Source organism: Vombatus ursinus, unplaced genomic scaffold (assembly GCF_900497805.2).
Source record: "Vombatus ursinus unplaced genomic scaffold, bare-nosed wombat genome assembly UNPS02004827.1, whole genome shotgun sequence".
NCBI lineage: Eukaryota > Metazoa > Chordata > Mammalia > Diprotodontia > Vombatidae > Vombatus > Vombatus ursinus.
Window position 1 is genome coordinate 1768936 of NW_020944605.1, and position 19114 is coordinate 1788049.

General features: G+C 34.3%; 1 protein-coding gene across 1 annotated transcript in view; it reads right to left on the reverse strand.

Moving 5' to 3' along the window:
* DMD (dystrophin) overlaps positions 1 to 19114 on the reverse strand; it is a 2133690-nt gene that overhangs the window by 1366479 nt on the left and 748097 nt on the right. The window contains exons 33-35 of the mRNA XM_027841994.1: positions 12495 to 12665; positions 1093 to 1272; positions 632 to 760 (exon numbers count right to left, since the gene is read on the reverse strand). Coding sequence (XP_027697795.1) covers positions 632 to 760; positions 1093 to 1272; positions 12495 to 12665 — 480 coding nt within the window. The remainder of the gene's footprint in view (positions 1 to 631; positions 761 to 1092; positions 1273 to 12494; positions 12666 to 19114) is intronic.

Here is a 19114-nt window from a genome sequence, read left to right on the forward strand (position 1 = left end):
CTTGGAAGAGATAGCTGAGTCATTTTCCTGTGAAGTAATCCTTTTTTTGACCTTTAACAGGGTGCATATTTCTAAAATGTAAAAATATGTTTAGGAAATTTGAAATACATAAAATATAATCTGTAGCTATATCTATTGGATACCTGGAACTTTGAACAAAAATGAAAAGAAGGAATCCAGACATTCATTCAGATAATTTGTCTATATGAGTTCAAAGTTCTAGAATCCTGGAATTAGGCAAAAACATTTGTGTGAACCAATTGTTTTTTTTTTTCATCCTACAATACTTTGGAATTATGCAGACAGTCTGCGAGCAGGGAGCTGTTTTCTTCTTTTACTAAAGACTGGCTAGAGGCTTCTAGATACTGTAATATATTATCAAGAAAGATCATAAAGTTTCTTTCTCTGCAAATTTTTAACGATGGTTTGTATGCAGACCTGTCAAGAGGTATATGACCTCTCTGGATGCTATCCAGACGTATATTTTGCATGACTCTTTGGTGTCATTAAGCCATCCAGAGAAAAACAGCTATTTCAATTTGTTCACCCTTTATAGGATCAAGGACAAATAAACTTGACACAAACTGCTGTGATATATGAAAAATGTTATTCAGAATATATAATTTGCTACCTTAAGTACATCTTCTTTCTGCTGAGTTTTCTTTTTCTCAGACTCATCCAATAGTATTTCAGCATGATTGATCCAGGCTGTGATGTGAGCTACATTTTCATCAAATGTTCCCATGTGTTTCTGGTATTCCTGTAGTCAAAGAGAGGAAAGAATGACATTTTATTAAGGTTTCAAAAAGTGCTTTTTAAAGGAATTATTGTAATTTACTGGTGTAAAAACTGGCAGAATTGGCAGAACTCTTATTGCTTTATAAGGGGAATATATTTTTTAACATATAGATTTTCAAAAACATAGAGGGAAACACTTAGAATCATGACAAACAATATAATCCCAATGCACAGAAGATAAATATGGAGTTGGACTGAATCTTCACAATCAAATAACATTTTCATATTTAGAGAAAACGTCAGTGTTTTCCACTAACGCTGAAGCACAACATAGGGAAAGAAAACTTTCATTACCAACAGTAGATTCAACCATTCTTCTGCTCGAGATGTTACTGCAATCCAGTTACTCTTCAGAAGGCTGAGTTTATCATCTACCAGACTTTCCTTTTTGCCCAGCACTGTTTTTAGAGATGTTCCTAAATCAGTGATGATCTTTAGCTGAGGTTGCCTTTTCTCAATCTCTTTCTGAGTAGCCTATGAACAAACAGTTCATGTTAGCCTTGCATTAGTCTTCATCTTTAATGTTAATGAAATGAAATTGCAAATTATTGTCACAGGAAAGTTTCCCAGAGGTTAAATCTACTACTACGACAAAGCTAATACTTTCTACTATGAAAATCTTACTATAAATGTCTATTAACTTTATTATTTAATATATTATTTTATTATGATTATATATTTATATGTAATACATGTACACAAGCATATGTTCATATGTTTGAAAATCAAAGTCATATACTTTATTTCATAGGAGCACTTATTGCTAATACTTTATTTTTAATATATTTTTATTTATTTTTTAACATTTCCCAATTACATACAAATTTTTTTAACAATCATTTTAAAAAATATTTTGAGTTCCAAAATCTCTTGCTCCCTCCTGCCCCTCCCCTGTCTCTGAGGAGGCAAGCAATTTGATAGTCAATAATACTTTAAAAATATGACTTTAACTTCATGACAAACCCAAATTATGATGGAGTTTCTTGGTCATGAAGTAGTATATGATTGGAACTGTTGGTAATGACCCAGGGATCTGAGATCTTGCAAATGGTGAACTTACCACAAAACACCTGATACTGCTAAGCTCTCCCTATGGCAGGCAGGAATGATTGTCATTCTCCAGTACTTTGGAGTTGTGTTCATTCAATGTGGATACTAATGGTAGTTCTAAGCCTATGGCAGCTTCTCAATTAACTAATAATAGAAAAGTATCTCTCACTAAAGGCTTATGCAAACATCAAGATCATTATTGTCCTCTTTGAGGAATATCAGCTTCATGGAACTTTTATATGTCAACTTATACATCTCCACATGTTTTTTTCCTGCCCATGTAATGCAGCTGCTCCACATGCATATAGACACAATGCTAAAATTGAAATCCTGTACTATGTCTGTAAACTATGCACAGATAATAACAGATTCATGAAAATCCTGATTACAGATCCACTGAGAATGAAGAATTGTTAGTTACCTTTTTATAAGAATATTGACTAAATATAAGTACTGCTAGAAAACAGAAGATATGTATAGTTTATGTAGAAAATGATCTCTTCAAAAAATTACATTTATTAACTCTAATCTTAAATAAACAAAAAACAACATATCCCTAGCCAAAATAGAATTGTTTCTGCTCTATTATTTCTTTCTACTGGCCTAGTAGGAAACATCTACACAAGAACTCAATGAGTCAAGCACTTAGGAAAGGTTTAGTAATCTCTTACTATGTTCGTAGCAACATACTTAACATAACCCCATCATTAATTCCATGTTTTGTCCATATGAATATGAATGACTTATGATGCTTACAACAAAGCAATTGTAAATATATAGGGAATTAGAAAAAATAGGTAATATTACCATCAATATGACATATCTATTGCTTTGATAAGCATGAATTTCCTTGTTTAATGACTCGTTAGATAGTACAGATTGTTGAGCTGTTATTTATGTGTTTGTAGTTATCAAAGACCTTAACATATGCGTGAGAAACTCCATGTTGGAAAAGAGTCTACAGTTTTCTATTGGAAGTTAACTGTGTTTTTTTTTTTATAATTGACAAACAATAAACATGGAAGGATTTTGTATTCTTTGTACCTTTCAGTCAATTATGATTATAAATAATTCCCTCTATTGCATACCTCAAAAGTGATGATCCATACTATTATTGGAAGCTTCCCAATGAATAATCTGCTACCTCCCATATATGGGCAGTTCTGATTGTTAAAAAGGTTTACCTGGTATCTAGCCTACGATTTTTTGCAATTTCTACATATTGCTCCTTCTTTTGCTTCCATGGCCATTTTTTTAAAATGAGTCTAATTGTTCTTTCCTATGGCAGCACTTCAAATAGATGTAGCCAGCAATGTTATCTCTCTTGAGTCTTCCCTTCAATCCATTTTCAATTCCTCCACTTGATGCATATATGACATATACTCAAGGTCTTTTGATGTTATCTGGATTCTCTCCTATCTGTCAACATCCTTCTTAAATTATGGTGCCCCCCAAATAGCACAATACTTTAAAAACACTGAGTTCATGTAAGAATAGGAAAGAACACTTTATATCTATTTGGGAGTGGACATGGTCAGTGGAAAGACATTGTATTCCCTTTATCTATCTATGAAAAAATTAGTCTATCCATATAGCAGCAGAAGAATTTTCAGACCATGATTAAATTCAGAGATAAAATTAAACCATTCATAAAATGGTATAATGAAAGAGAATTGGACTTTAGGGTCTTTACTAACATTTATAGATCACTTTAACTGACTTTATTAAAAGTTATTTTTGAACAATTTCTTGTAATCTTTCTTAAACACAAAAGGATGCAGTCATGGATGGTTGTTGTCCATTCATAGGTAATAATTTGAGATAAAGTGCCTAGAGGAATGAAATTTTTGACACTTGAAATTGCCAGACCTAATGAGTGAATCAAGGAGATTGCTTTCTTTCCTCCTGCAACTTAAAAAAAAATTAGGACTATTTTTTAAATTGCTATTTTTGCCTTACATTATAACCAGTGATTATAAGGTGTATTTTAAATTATTAACATAATTTAAAAGAGTAATAAAACAAAAGCTTCAAGTCACAAAAAACTAAATTATGTTTTACAACAATGCATATTAAACTTTTTATTAATAATTAATACATTAAAGTAGAATTTTGGTGAAAGTAAAAAAGTAAGGAGCAGTTATTATTGCCATAATTCCAGTGACAGTGAATGGTGGCTCCAATGGTATTTAACAGATGTTCCATTTTTTAAGTAACAGCTGCTTGATGCATTCATTGTATCAAGTTAATGATCTGCTGGTTTTATTTCACTTCACAGATAAATTAGTATGCTTACTTTTAAAAATGGGGATAAATATATTTTTCATGATAATAGAATAAAGAAAATGAAGTTATTCTTGTAATAGAGTGATATACTTTTTTTTTTCTTTTTGGTGAAGTGATTGGGGTGAAGTGACTTGCCCAGAGTCACATAGCTAGTGAGTGTTATGTGTCTGAGGCTGGATTTGAACTCAGGTTCTCCTGACTCCAGGGACAGTCCTCTATCCACTGCACCACGTAGCTACCCCAAGAGTGATATACTTTTGAACTAATAGTCCCTGTGTCTACGCAGAGTAAGCAGAGTAGAGAGTGAAGAAATTTCACAAAGAATGCTAGTTAGAGATTTCAATTGCATTGGAATTTTGAAAGTACTTTCTTTTTTCTTTTTCCTCTGCTTTTTTAAAATAAAGATGCATTGATGAGCACCATATATAAAACTGTGCTTACACATGTTTGTTTTAATTGCAAAAATCACATATATGAATGTATATATGATATATAGTTTGCATAGTATATGTATGTATATATGTGTGTATGAAATATATGATATATTATGATATATAGGTGTCCCAAGAGAATTTGGCCTTCTAGTGTGACATATAGGTGTCCCAAAAGTCTTTGGGACTTAATGCTTAATACTGCATAACACTTTTAGGATGATGTGTGTGTGTGTGTGTGTGTGTGTGTGTGTGTGTGTGTGTGTATGCAGCAAGTTGAGACAAAGTACCTGGAGTAACTAAAATTTTTGACACTTAAAATTGCCAGACCTAGTGAATGAGTCAAAATATTTGCTTTCTTCCTGAAACTTAAAAAATTGAGATTATTTTAAAAATTTCTATTTTTGCCTTGTATTATAACTGGATATATGTGTGTGCATGCAAGCGTGTGTGTTATGTGTATATTTTTGTGCATGTAGAGATAGATAGATAGATAGATAGATAGATAGATAGATAGATAGAATCACAAAAGTGTTAGTGTAATATTAAGTATTAAGTCTTAAAGATTTTGGGGACACCTGTATGTCACACCAGAAGGTCAAATTCTCTTGGGACATTATTCTAGCAATAATGATGAATAAAGTAAACCAGTTGATTGAAACGAATAATATTTTTTAGAATTGAAGTGATAGTAAAAGAGTAGTATATGACTTTGTTAATTTCTCTTCTTTATCTTGAACATAGAGACAGCTCTACTACAGATAAAACATATTGCATGTGGAGATAGGAAATCTATGTGTCTTTGGAAAACATGTGAAATATCACTTACCTTTTTTGAATCTTAGTTTCCTCACCTGTTAAATGGCTACAATAATATTTATATTACCTATGTGATAGGTCTTTTGTGATGAAAGCACACTATGAATCTTGTTGTAAAACATAACATGCACTTTTTTCTTTTTTTTGTCATTGAGAATCTAAAGATATAGTTTATATCCTGTTACTTATACTTAACTATATGACTAGAGGAATTCATTGTAAGGTTCAATTTCCTCATTTATAAAATGACTAAAATAACATTTCTACTACACAACTTACAGAGGCCTGGTTTGAGCGAAGTTTTCTGTTAACCTTAAAATTCTACAGACATTTGAATTATTTCATTATTTAAAAAATTATCTGGGATATATAATTCAGTCCATATGATCTTTTATGCCAGGTATTTTTCTAATTTTTCTAATCACTAATTTCCTATTGTGTATTACAAGTAAAACTTCTGATTTTTATCAAATCTTCCAAGAAATATTGCATATTCTAAGTTTTTTTGAAAAAATTACATTAGCAAAAATATTAAGAAATGCACACGTGAAATCTCAAAAAGTTCATGACCAGAATATTTTGTGTGAATCACAGAACTAATTTTTCAGTTTTTAAAGCATTTTAAGTTTTTTTAAATGCCTTTCAGATTATCAGGGAGAAGGACTGTTGCTTCTGGGAACCAAGATGGTGGAGTAAAAAGGTCGTTGCTCTCACCCTCCCCTATCAACCTCTGAAAGAACAGGAAATATCACCCTAGGAAAAACCCTGAAACAGCTGAACCAGAAGAAAGACGGGGAGCAGCAGTGCAGTAGCCCAGGTAGCTTGAGGGATTAACAGAGCGGCCCCTCTTGCTCTGGGGAAGGGGAATGGTACAGAAGGGGAGGTGTCCCAGCAAGCTAGCAGAAAGCCCTACTTTAGCACACTAGGAGGAGATTCTGAAACCCAGGTAGTGGAGCAGGCAAACACCAACACCTGGACCTCCAAGTGCCTCAGTTAGGGTGGGGGAACCGGTGGAAACCAGCTCAGAAAACCACTAGGTGCCTAGGCATTCTACAGCAAAGAAGTCTCCCAGTGCCTCAGTAAAAATAAGGGAAGTAGCACTGCAAGGGGCCCCAGGCAGATAAACACTCTGCAACATCCATCTGAAAGGAACTGAAGAAAGCGCAAAGGAAAGGAAAAGCAGGCAACCTAGAGTTGCCCAAGATTTCCAGCTTTGCTGATGCCAGCCCAACACCAGGTAAGCTGCCAGAACCCTACAATCTCCAATTGCCAGCATTGTAGGCCCCAGCACACAAAGCCAGTGACCAAGACCTAGGCTCCCGACACAAGAAGCTTCCCAACAGGAGAGCTTAGTCTCTTTAAAAGCTAGGGAACAATCAAACACCATGAGCAAAAAGAAACGTACCATAGATTCATATTATGAGAAGAGTGAAGATCAAGGCAGAAATTCTGAAGATGACAACATTGTCAACAAACTCACATCTGCAACCTCAAAAGGGAATATGAACTGGTCTGAAGCCCAAAAAGCCTTCTTAGAAGAGCTCAAGAAGGATTTTAAAAGTCAAATGAGAGAGGTAGAAGAGTCTTTAAAAAATACAATTGGCCAAATGGAAAAGAGGTACACTGAAGAAAACAAGTCCCTAAAATATACAATTGGCCAACTGGAAAAAAAGTACACTAAAGAAAACAAATACCCAAACAATACAATTGGCCAAATGGGGAAGGCGGTACAAAATCTAATAGAAGAAAACAATTTGTTAAAAATTAGAATTGGGCAAATGGAAGCTAACGACTCTATGAGAGAGCAAGAATCAGTCAAACAGCAACAAAAAAATGAAAAAGATAGATGAAAATGTAAAATACCTCATTGGTAAAACAATTAACCTGGAAAATTGATCCAGGAGAGACAATTTAAAAATTATTGGTCTACCTGAAAATCACGATGAAAAAAAAAAGAGCCTGGACATTATCTTTCAGGAAATCATAAAGGAAAACTGCCCTGAGGTCCTAGAACCAGAAGGTAAAATAGCCATAGAAAGAATCTACCGATCACCTCCTGAAAGAGATCCCAAATTAAAAACACCAAGGAATATGGTAGCCAAATTCCAAAATTACCAGGTCAAAGAGAAAATACTGTAAGTAGCCAGAAAGAAACAATTTAAATATCATGGAACCACAGTCAGGATTACACAGGACCTTGCAGCTTCTACATTAAAAGACCATAGGGGGTGGAATATGATATTCTGTAAGGCAAAGGAGCTTGGATTACAACCAAGGATCAACTACCCAGTGAAAATGAGCATGACCTTTCAGGGGAGGAGATGGATATTCAATGAAATAAGGGCTTTCCAAACCTTCCTGATAAAAAGATCAGAGCTCAACAGAAAATTTGATCTTCAAATACAAAACTCAAGAGACACATAAAAAGGTAAATGGGACAGAAAGATACAATATGCTGTTAATAAGGGCAAACTGTTTACATCCCTACAATGGAAGATGGCACTTGTAATTCTTGAGAACTGTAGTGTTACTGCACCATGATATAAGTTGACTTTGATGTAATGATAAAAAAAATCTAATCAAGTGGGTTAAATGGATCCAAGTAAGTGGATTAGTCTGATCTAAGAAAATGCACTGAGAAAGGAGGAGGCAGACAAGGGTAAATTACATTACAGGAAAAGACACAAAAACCTATTACAGCAGAGGGAAAGAAGGGAGGGAGATTAGCATTATTTGTACCTCACTCTCATCAGATTTGGCTCAAGAAGGGAATAACATAATCAGCTAGGTACAGAAATCTAACTTGCCCTATAGGCAGTAGGAGAGAAAAGGGAAAAGAAAAGAGAAGGGGGATAGAATGGAGGGAAGAAGCAGTAAGGGTAAAGGAGAAGAAAAGGGAAAGGGCTGATAGAAGAGAGGAGGGACTGAGGGAGGTGGTGGTCAAAAGCAAAATACTAATGAGGAAGGAAAAGGAGAAAGGAGAAAGAAAAGCATAAACCGGGGCGGGGGTGGGGGGGAAGGATGGAGAGAAAAACACAGATAGTAATCATAACTGTGAATATGAATGGGATGAATTTTCCCACAAAATGGAAGCAGATAGCAGAATGGATTAAAAACCATAATCCTACATTATGTTGTTTACAGGAAACACATTTGAAAGAGTGACACATACAGGGTAAAGGTAAAAGGCTGGAGCAAAATATATTATGCTTCAGCTGAAGTAAAAAAAGCAGGGGTAGCAATACTGATCTCAGACAAAGCAAAAGCAAAAATAGATCTTATCAAAAGAGTTAAGGAAGGAAACTACATCCTGCTAAAAGGCACCATAGACAATGAAGTAATGTCATTACTAAACATATATGCACCAAATGGTATAGCATCCAAATTCTTAGAGGAGAAGTTCAGAGAGTTACAGGAAGAAATAGACAGCAAAACTATACTAGTGGGGGACCTCAACCTCCCCCTCTTTGAACTAGAAAAATCTAACCACAAAATAAACAAGAAAGCAGTTAAGGAGGTGAATAGAACATTATAAAAGATAGATATGATAGACCTCTGGAGAAAACTGAATGGGGAAAGAAAGGAATATACTTTTTTTCTCAGTGGTACATGGCACATACACAAAAATTGACCATGTACCAAGGCATAAAAACCTCACAATCCAATGCAGAAAGGCAGAAATATTAAATGCATCCAGATTATCAGGGAGAGGCATAATAATTCTTATCTGAAGTTTTCAACCAATGAATTATAATGTCACAAAGTGCAGTGGGATTATGATAAAATCTAACTTCTAGAATTATGTAAAAATAAATAATTTCATCAATTGAATTTTTTTGACATTTATCTTATTCATACATATTATAAAAAACCATAAACAGGAAATGTATATTACATATTGCTTAAATATTTTAATTTCATGTCATCATCATTATAGTTTTACATTAAAGCAATATACTATACTACTTATGACTGATTGAAAAGTTATCAGGAATGCAAATGGATATTTGAATAGACGAGTTCATTTGAAGATGTAGCCAATGTAAGAAATTAAATCATCTGAACTTCTGAGATGTGAATATGGTATATTATACTTGTCTTTTAATTTGGATGTAGGTGATCAACACGTTGGTATACTTTTAACAATTCAAATATCTTAAGGTACTTACTATAAAAGAAAATATGTATACTAAATGTGGTGAGTGGAAAGATCATTGAATATGCATTTCAGCATAAATCAGAAGACAACAATATTGTATTTGAGATAAATTACTTTTAAAGTTGAAAACTCTCCAGGTAGTCAGCAAGTTTACTCCAATGTTTGAAATCAAGATGAACGAACAATTCATTTCTTTAAAAATATGACATTTTTTCTCTGCAATTAAATGAACTATGTAATTGTTAAATAATTGAACTTTGAGGTTTTACTGACTCTTCTAAGAAACCTTGGAAATACTATGAAGGCTATTAATAAAGCACATTATGAAATGTGCTTTAAATGAAAGGAAATGCATTGTGAACTTTGAGATGATAGATCTGGAATGTTCATATTTATATCCCAAGTATCTAGCACATACATTGTAGTCACTTAATAAGTGTGTTAGATTCATTGAAAATAATATGATTATATTAAGAAAATATCATGCAACCTATTATGTTATATAGACTTTACCATCTACCAATGTAGAGAATGGAAATAATAAAAAAAAAACTAGAAGCCATAGAATTGTACTAAAGACTGATTTAAAAGTCTTACCACCACCACCACTACTGCTGCTGCTATTGCTACTATGATTTTATTATTATTATTATAAATAACAAAAATTATATTCATAAGTGTGTCCTGCTATAAATATTCAGGATATATCATTGTTGGACTGATATCAGTTATCTTATGCATTCATAAAATGAAGAATGATATAATTTAGATACAACTCTTTATTTTTATTGTGTCTAGTAGAATATCCAAGAGTAGATAATTAACAGCTTTTATTTAATAAAAAATAGCTAACTAAATTAATAAAGAGTACATGTCACATAACCTAATGTTTAAGAATGGAACATAGGAAAAGTGAAAAAAATCTACTTTTTTGAAATCTTTTCTTGTTATATACTACTTTAATACTTTTCGAACACATTTAAAAAAGCACTTAAAATAATTTTTGAAATACTAGCTATGTACAAGGTGCTATTCTAGTGGTGCCACAAAGACAACATTAAGGCATACAGTGACCTCAAAAAGTATACTATTATCTATATTCAATCATCTGAATTTTCTGTCATCGAAAATATCTTTATTTGACTGGATGTGTGAATTTTTCAGTGGACCCAAGAATTTTATATGACTAAGGCTAATTTAGAGGCAGTGTGGTTTAGTGGAGAAAGAGCTAGCCCACCATTCATCTAGCCCCTAAAAGTTCAAAAGAAGTAGTTCTTGGGCTGATAGTGGAGAAGAGAGTCCAGAAAGAGGTATATATGCCCCCTCTGACTGGAATGCTGCCATGTTACTCCCTAATGTTCTCTGGTAACACCCAACATAATGTAATAGTCCACCACTGGTCTTCAATGATTTGTTTACTTTATTCTTTGGTCCCTTCTGAAACAAAATCTCTTATAATATCTTTATGGAAGCAATAAAAACTGTGAGCCACTCAATAATAAGGACAGAAAGTTTTGAAATAAGTCAAGTGATTTGATTAGTGATTTGACATAAACATGGAAGGAGGTTTCTAATATAGTTCTACAGGATTCTATAAGGTAGTCATACAGAAAAGAGATTAGACCTATTCTACCTTGCCCAAGAAGGCAGAACCAAGACTAATGGATGCAATTTGCCAGAAGACGGATTTTTGGGAAGGAAAATCTTCCCAACAATTAAATCAACCAACTAGCAAGTTTCTGATCATTGTTTCAGTAAAAATACTGATGACCACTTATGAGTAACATGGCAGAGAATATGCATGTTTGAGATAGAGTCAAGGCTATTTCACCTCTGAGGTCCCTCCAATTGTTTCTGAGCTTGAGTGACCTCATCTTTAAAATGAGGATAATGATACATGGACAAGCTATGTCAGGGGATTACTGTGAATAAAGTGCTTTGAAACAGATTAACATGTCATATCAATGAAAATTAAAGAAATGTTTAGGGGTCTGGATCAAGTGCAGTGTCCCTCTAATAGCATCATTCCACATGGAGAGTCTGTACTGTACTTCTACAGCTGTCTCTAGTTGGCTAAAAATGTAGTGATGAGAAAGCTCTTTGATTAGCTGCTGAGGCATTCAAAAAGGCTGTCAGCCTCAGCCTAGCCTCTTTTGAAGACTTTCTCTATTCTCAGAGATTTCAGAGATTCATTTGCTCACAGTATTCAGTGAGAGAAAATGCTATGAGGGGAAAGAGCTTGGGGTCTTCTTCTTCTCTGCAGTCATTTGTTCCTATGGAAGGTGTTTGGTCCTCAGCCTATATATATGTTGTTCTTTTCCATTTTAGATAAAGGAGACTGGAATATATGACCTTGTGAATTTTGAAAGCTCAAGGCTTCCGGGCATTCCAGAGGCAGGGTGACCGTCAGGACCTGAGTCCACTGCTACCTGCCACAAGGACTCACCTGCTAGCACTTCAGACTTGAGCTTGGTGGGACAATTACTATGTAGAAACTAAGCTAAACTGAAACTATTTCTCTTAGATCTTGAGTTGGTACAGGGGAAAGTATACCCCTAGGGTGTGGGAGAAAATGTTGTACTTTGTCCTTACTCTCTCATCAAAATAAGTATCATTTTGTAAAAGCTATTCAGTGTTAGGCAGTTAGATGGAACTGGGATGTTTATCAGTGTTGCCTAACAATGGTGAAAACGCAACTAGTAGTGGTTTAAGCCAATGGTGGTAATGAAAAGACACTCACAAACCTCTCTTGGTAACCTACAACTATGATGGGCAAACATAGCCTGATTGGCTGTGTGATAGTGACCTATAGTGCTACTGCGGTATTCACTGCCAATTTTAGAACTTTGGGGGAAAGAGAACAGAGGACAAATAATGTATTCATATCTTTCTATACAAAATATCATATCTGCATGTATGTTAAAAGAACACACAATAATATAAGTTTTTACCTTTCCCCAAGCAATCTCAGCATCCAAATTAGCAGGCATTCCTTCAACTGCTGATCTCTTTGTCAACTCTGTATCTGTAGCTGCCAGCCACTCTGTTAAGGCATTCATTTCCTTCCGCAACTTCCTCGACAATTTCAAACATTTCTCTAACTGTTGCTTTTTTTCTGTTACCTAAGGGGAGAAAATGGCACATAAATAGGTCTACTTTCAGGAATCATTTTACTGGGAACCAAGTAAGTTCTGTTTTCACATATTTTTATCATTTATCATTTTTTCTTGTTACCAGATTCATAATAATTTAAATGTATGGCTTATTCTGAATAGAGAGTTAAAACAGTCTACAATGAACGGGATCTCTTTTGCTGTGGCAATGTTATAAAAATTCATCTTGGTTGTTACAGAAAGAATTGAATTAAAAGCTGTTTGCTACAATATATTGAAGACTTAAAGATCAACATGTATAATTAGTGATCTCTGGTAAAGTTCTGCTGAGAATGTATCCGCCAGCCCTTACAAGGACACGTTTTTAGAGATTATGTCTAGGGCTGATTCAATCAATCACTCAACCAAGAAGCATGAATGAAGTGCTTTTTACTGTTAGACAGTGTGCTCAGCACTGAGGATACAAATATAAAGGTGGAGGTCATTTGGGTAAATCAATCAAAGCACCATACTTCATCTAAAGTAAGTGATAAGTTATGCCCTGAAACATTTATTTGGTGAGAAAACATCTCAGTTGTTCATTAGGTCTGAATATGGCTTGGACACCATGTAACGAGAAATCTATTTGGGTTGGCTGATGAGTTGGTCACATTCTCTGGCATAAAACCATAGAGCTGGCTAGAATTCAATCTTACAGTTGGGAAGAGAAAATTCCAGCTAAATTGCTCTGAAGGAATTGATTGGGTAGATTGGGTAGTCTTTGGCCTCTGTCTCTTCAGCTACCATCTTGGCAGAGGAACTTCTTGAACTTTTAAGTATTCAGAGGATATGGAATTTTTCCTTGGTGTCCTAGAAATATTCCCAAAATGGATGACAACAGTGTTTCCATAAGGAGTCAAGTACATACAGGACAAGATGAGGAAAGCAAATTCAAGTTTCTACAAAAAGCCCAGGAGAAAAGCTTATCGTAGCCAAGAAGAACATCTTGAGGACTCTAATAAAAAGATTGCCAGAAGATAAATGATAGCTTTGGTCCCATTTCCCTAAGAATCGATATGTTACTCCTTTTTAGGGGACAATGTTTTATCCTAACTACATTAACTATATTCCCATAGTAAAACACCCCTTTCTCAAAATTAGTTGTCTTGCTGACTCTTATAATCATGGTTGAGAAACATACTGGCAGTGGCTTGTGAACTAAAGCATTAGAAAGATTTCTCCCTAAAACCTCACTGTCCCCTTAGCACTAACTCTGGTGCCCTAAGAATAAATAATAGATCTGGGGACCTGACTTGTCAGTATGAGTTGGAGTCCACATAGTACCTCTAGAGCACGTACTGCACAAAAAGCAATAACATAGAAATAGTCTTGCCTCCAGGAGCTCAAAAGCTAGTGAGGGAGATAAAATTTAAGTAAGTGAGTATAAATATACATATGGAGCATAAAGAAGCTAATTTTAGAGGGGAAGGTTCAAGAGGCTTGAGGTCAGGGAGTTAGGGAGGTCTTAGGAAGAAGATGGTGTTTGAACTGAGGCTTTCAAGAGGAAGGGATAAGAAAGGAGAGCATTCAAGGCATGAGGGGCAGCCAGTATAGTAAATGAAATTAAACATCTATTTTATGATACACCTATGTCAGGGGTGGAGATCTTGTGACCTCAAGGCCATATGTGTTCTTCTAGGTCCTTGGGTGCATCCTTTTGACTGAGTCCAAGTTTTACAGAACAAATCCTTTGAAGAAATGCTTCAAGATCTTAAAAAGGTATGACAAAGAATAAAGACTCTATGAGTTGCTAATATTCAGTGAAATTCATTAGTTTCCTTGTTAGAAAGTATGTATTGAAATAGAGAATATTTTTCTAAGGTTGTAAACTTTAAGTAACTGTAAATTCTCTTTCAGTAGAGTCAAGATGCTGTACCGTTAACAATGAAGTCAATAAAAAAGTTAAGTGATACAAAACCTTCTATTTTTCATACCTTTAATCATTTGCAACATATTTTTCTTCACTATTGATATAAAAGGGACACCAGATTTTATATTTCAAAGGAATCCTGTCTTACCAGAGGCTGTCTTATTGATTCTCTTTATTTTTATTTTGTTTATGTCAAGCTAAATTTATATATTTTAAAAAATAGGAAAGACTGCCATCTTCAGGAACTTAAAGTTTTGACATTTTTAAAAAAATTTTCTTTTACTGAAGAGATCTGTTTAAAGACTGCCACCTGCAGTATTCTTCAGTATTCTCTGTTTCATAAAAAACTTATTCTTGGACTGAAGGAAATATTTTTATTGGGGTGTTTCTATTAGAACAAATGTCAGAGATTAAAAGCAATGAATTTTAATGTGGTATAAGAAGACACATTATCCAATAAAATTGAACGTGAATAGATTTCTATTACAAATACACTTTCATACACAGAAAACAATGTTTAAATGATGCTTCACAAAGGAAATTTTGTTAACTGGAAAATATTTTTAATGAATGATAGGAAAAAAAGCTAAGTGCTGTAATAAAACTAAACAAAACACAAAAGCAGAATCTGAAAATGTCATATAAAAGAGAACTTTAAAATGCTTAGTTCTTTTACACATGTTTTTGTTTTTATTTTATCTTCATAACTAATCTACTCTTGCCATTAAAATTACTTTTATAATAAGGTGAATTCTGAGGTTGAAGATTTCCTGAAGGTCAAAATGTTGACTTTTCTGCAAGTGGAAAAAAAAAGTCTAATGCATAGAACTTTTTACTAGGACGAACATTCACATATTCTACAATTAGTTTTTTTTTAAATAGTTATTTTTACTGAAAAGGAATTCTTTGATTCTCATTTTGTTGCTACATTTTTGTGAGCAAGTAATATGTTTAATGAATGCCTACAGAACTTTCGTTTAATAACATTATTGGAGGACAAACTAATCAAAACAAATACTAAAATAGCATATGTATATTAACAAGAGTAAATAGAACATTAAATCTTTCTGAGACATAATTATGTATAATATTGTCCACTTAGGTGCACTTAATGGTTAGCTAACATAATGGGTTTTCCCCCCTTCCTTTAATATAAGTGGATGACTATATCATGTTTTATATTTAATTTTCTCTTTCAATGACAAAATTAGTTATCAGGCAACTGAATGAATAAAAAAATGTTCAAGAAATGTTTTTTTGTAGTTTTTATATTTAAGACATGCAAAGTGTAAATGAAGACTTTAAAATGCATATTTTCTCAGCAAAAGTATGCATTGTCCTATATAGTTAATATAAAAGTCACCAGGCCCCACTTAGGCTGTCAAATTGGAGAAGAAGGGTATAGTTTCTCTGGATAAATTCTGTCTCAGCATTTCTATATAAATTTTTCTAGGTTGTGCACATAAGAGAAATTTATCAGACCCTCTGATTCTGACAGTAGAGGTTGATAAATATTAGAATGAGCACAATTAAGGCATTTCCTCGAGTAGTAGATGGAAGAATCTCTCAACAAGGTGTCAAGTCTGATCTTTCCTGAAAGTAGAGATGAACAAAATGACTGGCTATCATTCCTTTTAATTTGTATACTTACTCATTTTTTATAAAATATTAATGAGAATGATCTATACTTGTGTTGAGGTTTTCCTTGTTGATAATAAAAGAACTGGCAGACTTTCACATGAGGTATTAAACAACCACATTGTTGCAGTCTTAAAAGTGACTGAATGTGCAGGGCATACAACAGCCCAGCCCATTGCTTATGGTTCATTGATTACAAAAACAAACAAACAAAACAAAACAAAACAAACAAAAAAAACTATTGTATTAGTAGAACAAAACAGAAGCTTAAAGGTTGTCTTCAACAAATTGTCTCTCTTGCATATGTTAAGATCATACAACCTTTCTTGATAAAGACAACCAGTGAAATAACTATGTTATTAACAATTGCAAAAAAGGCATAAAATGAGGCATGTATATTTGCCTGAGTGTTTGACCTGTCATGGAGCATGTCTTGCATAGAGTCCAAATGAAAAACCAATCCTCCAGGTTATCCTTCACTTAATCTTAATGATGATAACAGCTAGCATTTATATAGCTTTTACTATATGTCATGCAGTGTGCTAAGCACTTTAGAAAAATATCTCATTTGATCCTCACAACAACCTTGGGAGGCAAGTGATATTATTATCCCCATTGTACAACTGAGGAAACTGAGGCAAAAAAAGATGTTAAGTGATTTGCCCAGGATTACACAGCTAGTAAGTATCTGAGGCTGGATTTGAACTCAGGTCTTCCTGATTCCAGGTCTAGTATTCTATCCACTGAGTGACATAGTTGCCTCATTTACATATGATTTACATAACAATTCACGCAAGAAAAAAACAACAACACAGACATACATGGAGGAAAAGTAACTACTTTCTAGATTATGGCACACCATTAAATAAACAAGAAAGATTAGTGTATCCATCATATGATTTGGATAGATGCAGCATGCACATTGACACTAGTCTTGGCCCAGATTTGAATAATAATAAGAAAACATACTGGATTGTATTTGGAAAACTGCAGTACTTGCAGTGATCTCCAGCTACACTCTTCCACAAAATCACATCTTTTTAGCAATAATATTTTACTGATGATGCCATATGACTTTGATTCATAGTACATGGAATGACACAGGATCAGTGTGATTGAAGTGAAAGTGATTTAAGCTACCTGGAGAAATGCATAGTGGGAACCAATGTTGTGCAGCATATTGCCAACAGTGACTTGTCTGCAAAAAGAGGAGTAATATATCTAGGAAATATACAATGGATAAGAAAAGAAGGTGGCTGGTCATGTAACAAGAGCAAGAGATAACAAATGGGCAACCTGGGAGTTATAGTAGTTCCTATGAAATACTAAAATATTTTAGAGAAAAACCTATGGTCTATTGGGTTGAGTCTTCTTTGTGGTGAATTTATGAGTGAACATGGATAAAAAAGAATTGTGCAGGATAAGAACATATAAATGAGTTAAGAGTTTCACCAATGCAGGAAGCATTAATATCAATAAGATCACGGATACATTAAAATGTAAGTATTATCACCAAGAAATTGGTATCAGGGAAATACACTTCAATTCTGATACACACTAAAATAGACTTTTTCCATATAATGACAACAATTTTATTTGCCTGTAAATGTTTCTGATAGTAAAACAAAAAATTGTCTTTACTGTTCCTCTACTTAATTCAACAAACATATAATGCACTTTTAATCATGGGTTGAACAGGGCATTGCAAAGCTGCCCTTCCCGAATCCTGATGAGTTTGCAAGTATAGCCAAGTAGTTGTGAGGCTTTAGAGGTTTATTTGATTGGCAATAGAGAGGAAGCTAACCAGACCCTCTTAACTGGCTCCCACATTTCAAAAGATGGGTCGGCTGTTGCCCTTCCCCCACCCCAGTATCCTTGTAACTGCTCCCATATGTCACCTATAGCAAGGGGAATCATCTTGACAAACTTGAGCCTGGATGCAAGCTGCCTTTTCTTCTTTGTTTTTACTTTCTTGGGTATGTGAATAAACATTAGTTTCAGGTTTGATATTTGCTGGTTTGAATGTAACCTTGTATGTTTGAGAGAGTTGTAGATCCTATGACTAGTGAGTGGAGTTAGATGATGACTGAAGAAGTTTATGTGTTGGATGACAAAATAAACTACAAAAAGGGTGGAGCTAGTTTTGTCCAGCCACTCCCTTTTAATTTAACCAGGTGGGGCATTCTTTTTTAATGACTGCCCTCACCTTCACCTCTACAGAGAGACAGAGGGCAATGGGACTTAGTATTCATACCCCCTCACCAGATCACCAATGTCTATTTTAGCTCTTCTAGGAGAAGTCTATATCCAAGTTTGATCTACTTTGGGACATTTATAGAAATAATAAATGTTTCACTTAGATTCTTGGTCATTTACTTCCTTAGCACCTGCTGTGGGTGGAGTGGGGCAGAGAAGGAGATGCAGTTGAGGGAGCAGAGTTGATAAACCACTGAGTGGAGGTTCATGAAGCCCTAAATTCAAATCTGGGCTCTGACACTTAGAAGTTTTGTAACACTTGACAAGTCAAATAACCTTTCTCCTGGTTCACATTTTTTTCAACTGTAAATTGGGGATAATAGTACCTACCTCACAGTGTTCAATAACTTTGTGAGGATCAAATGAGATAACATTTGTAAAGTACTGAGTACAGTGCTTGGCACACAGTAGGCACTTAATAAATGCTTTTTCCATTTCTTCCTTTCTCTTCCACTTTACCCCAACTTTCAGTCAGAGAAAGCCTCTCTTCTTTCTTTATGTCTCTTTCACATGCTGCTAGTTACTACTTCCTCAAAGTCCATAATTGCTGGACAGCCAGGCCAGGCTTGGTATCCTCCTTTTTTGGATAGTTATCTCATGCAATGCATAAACTTCCCCTACCATCTCTGCCCAAAGGACACAAGACTAAAGCTCT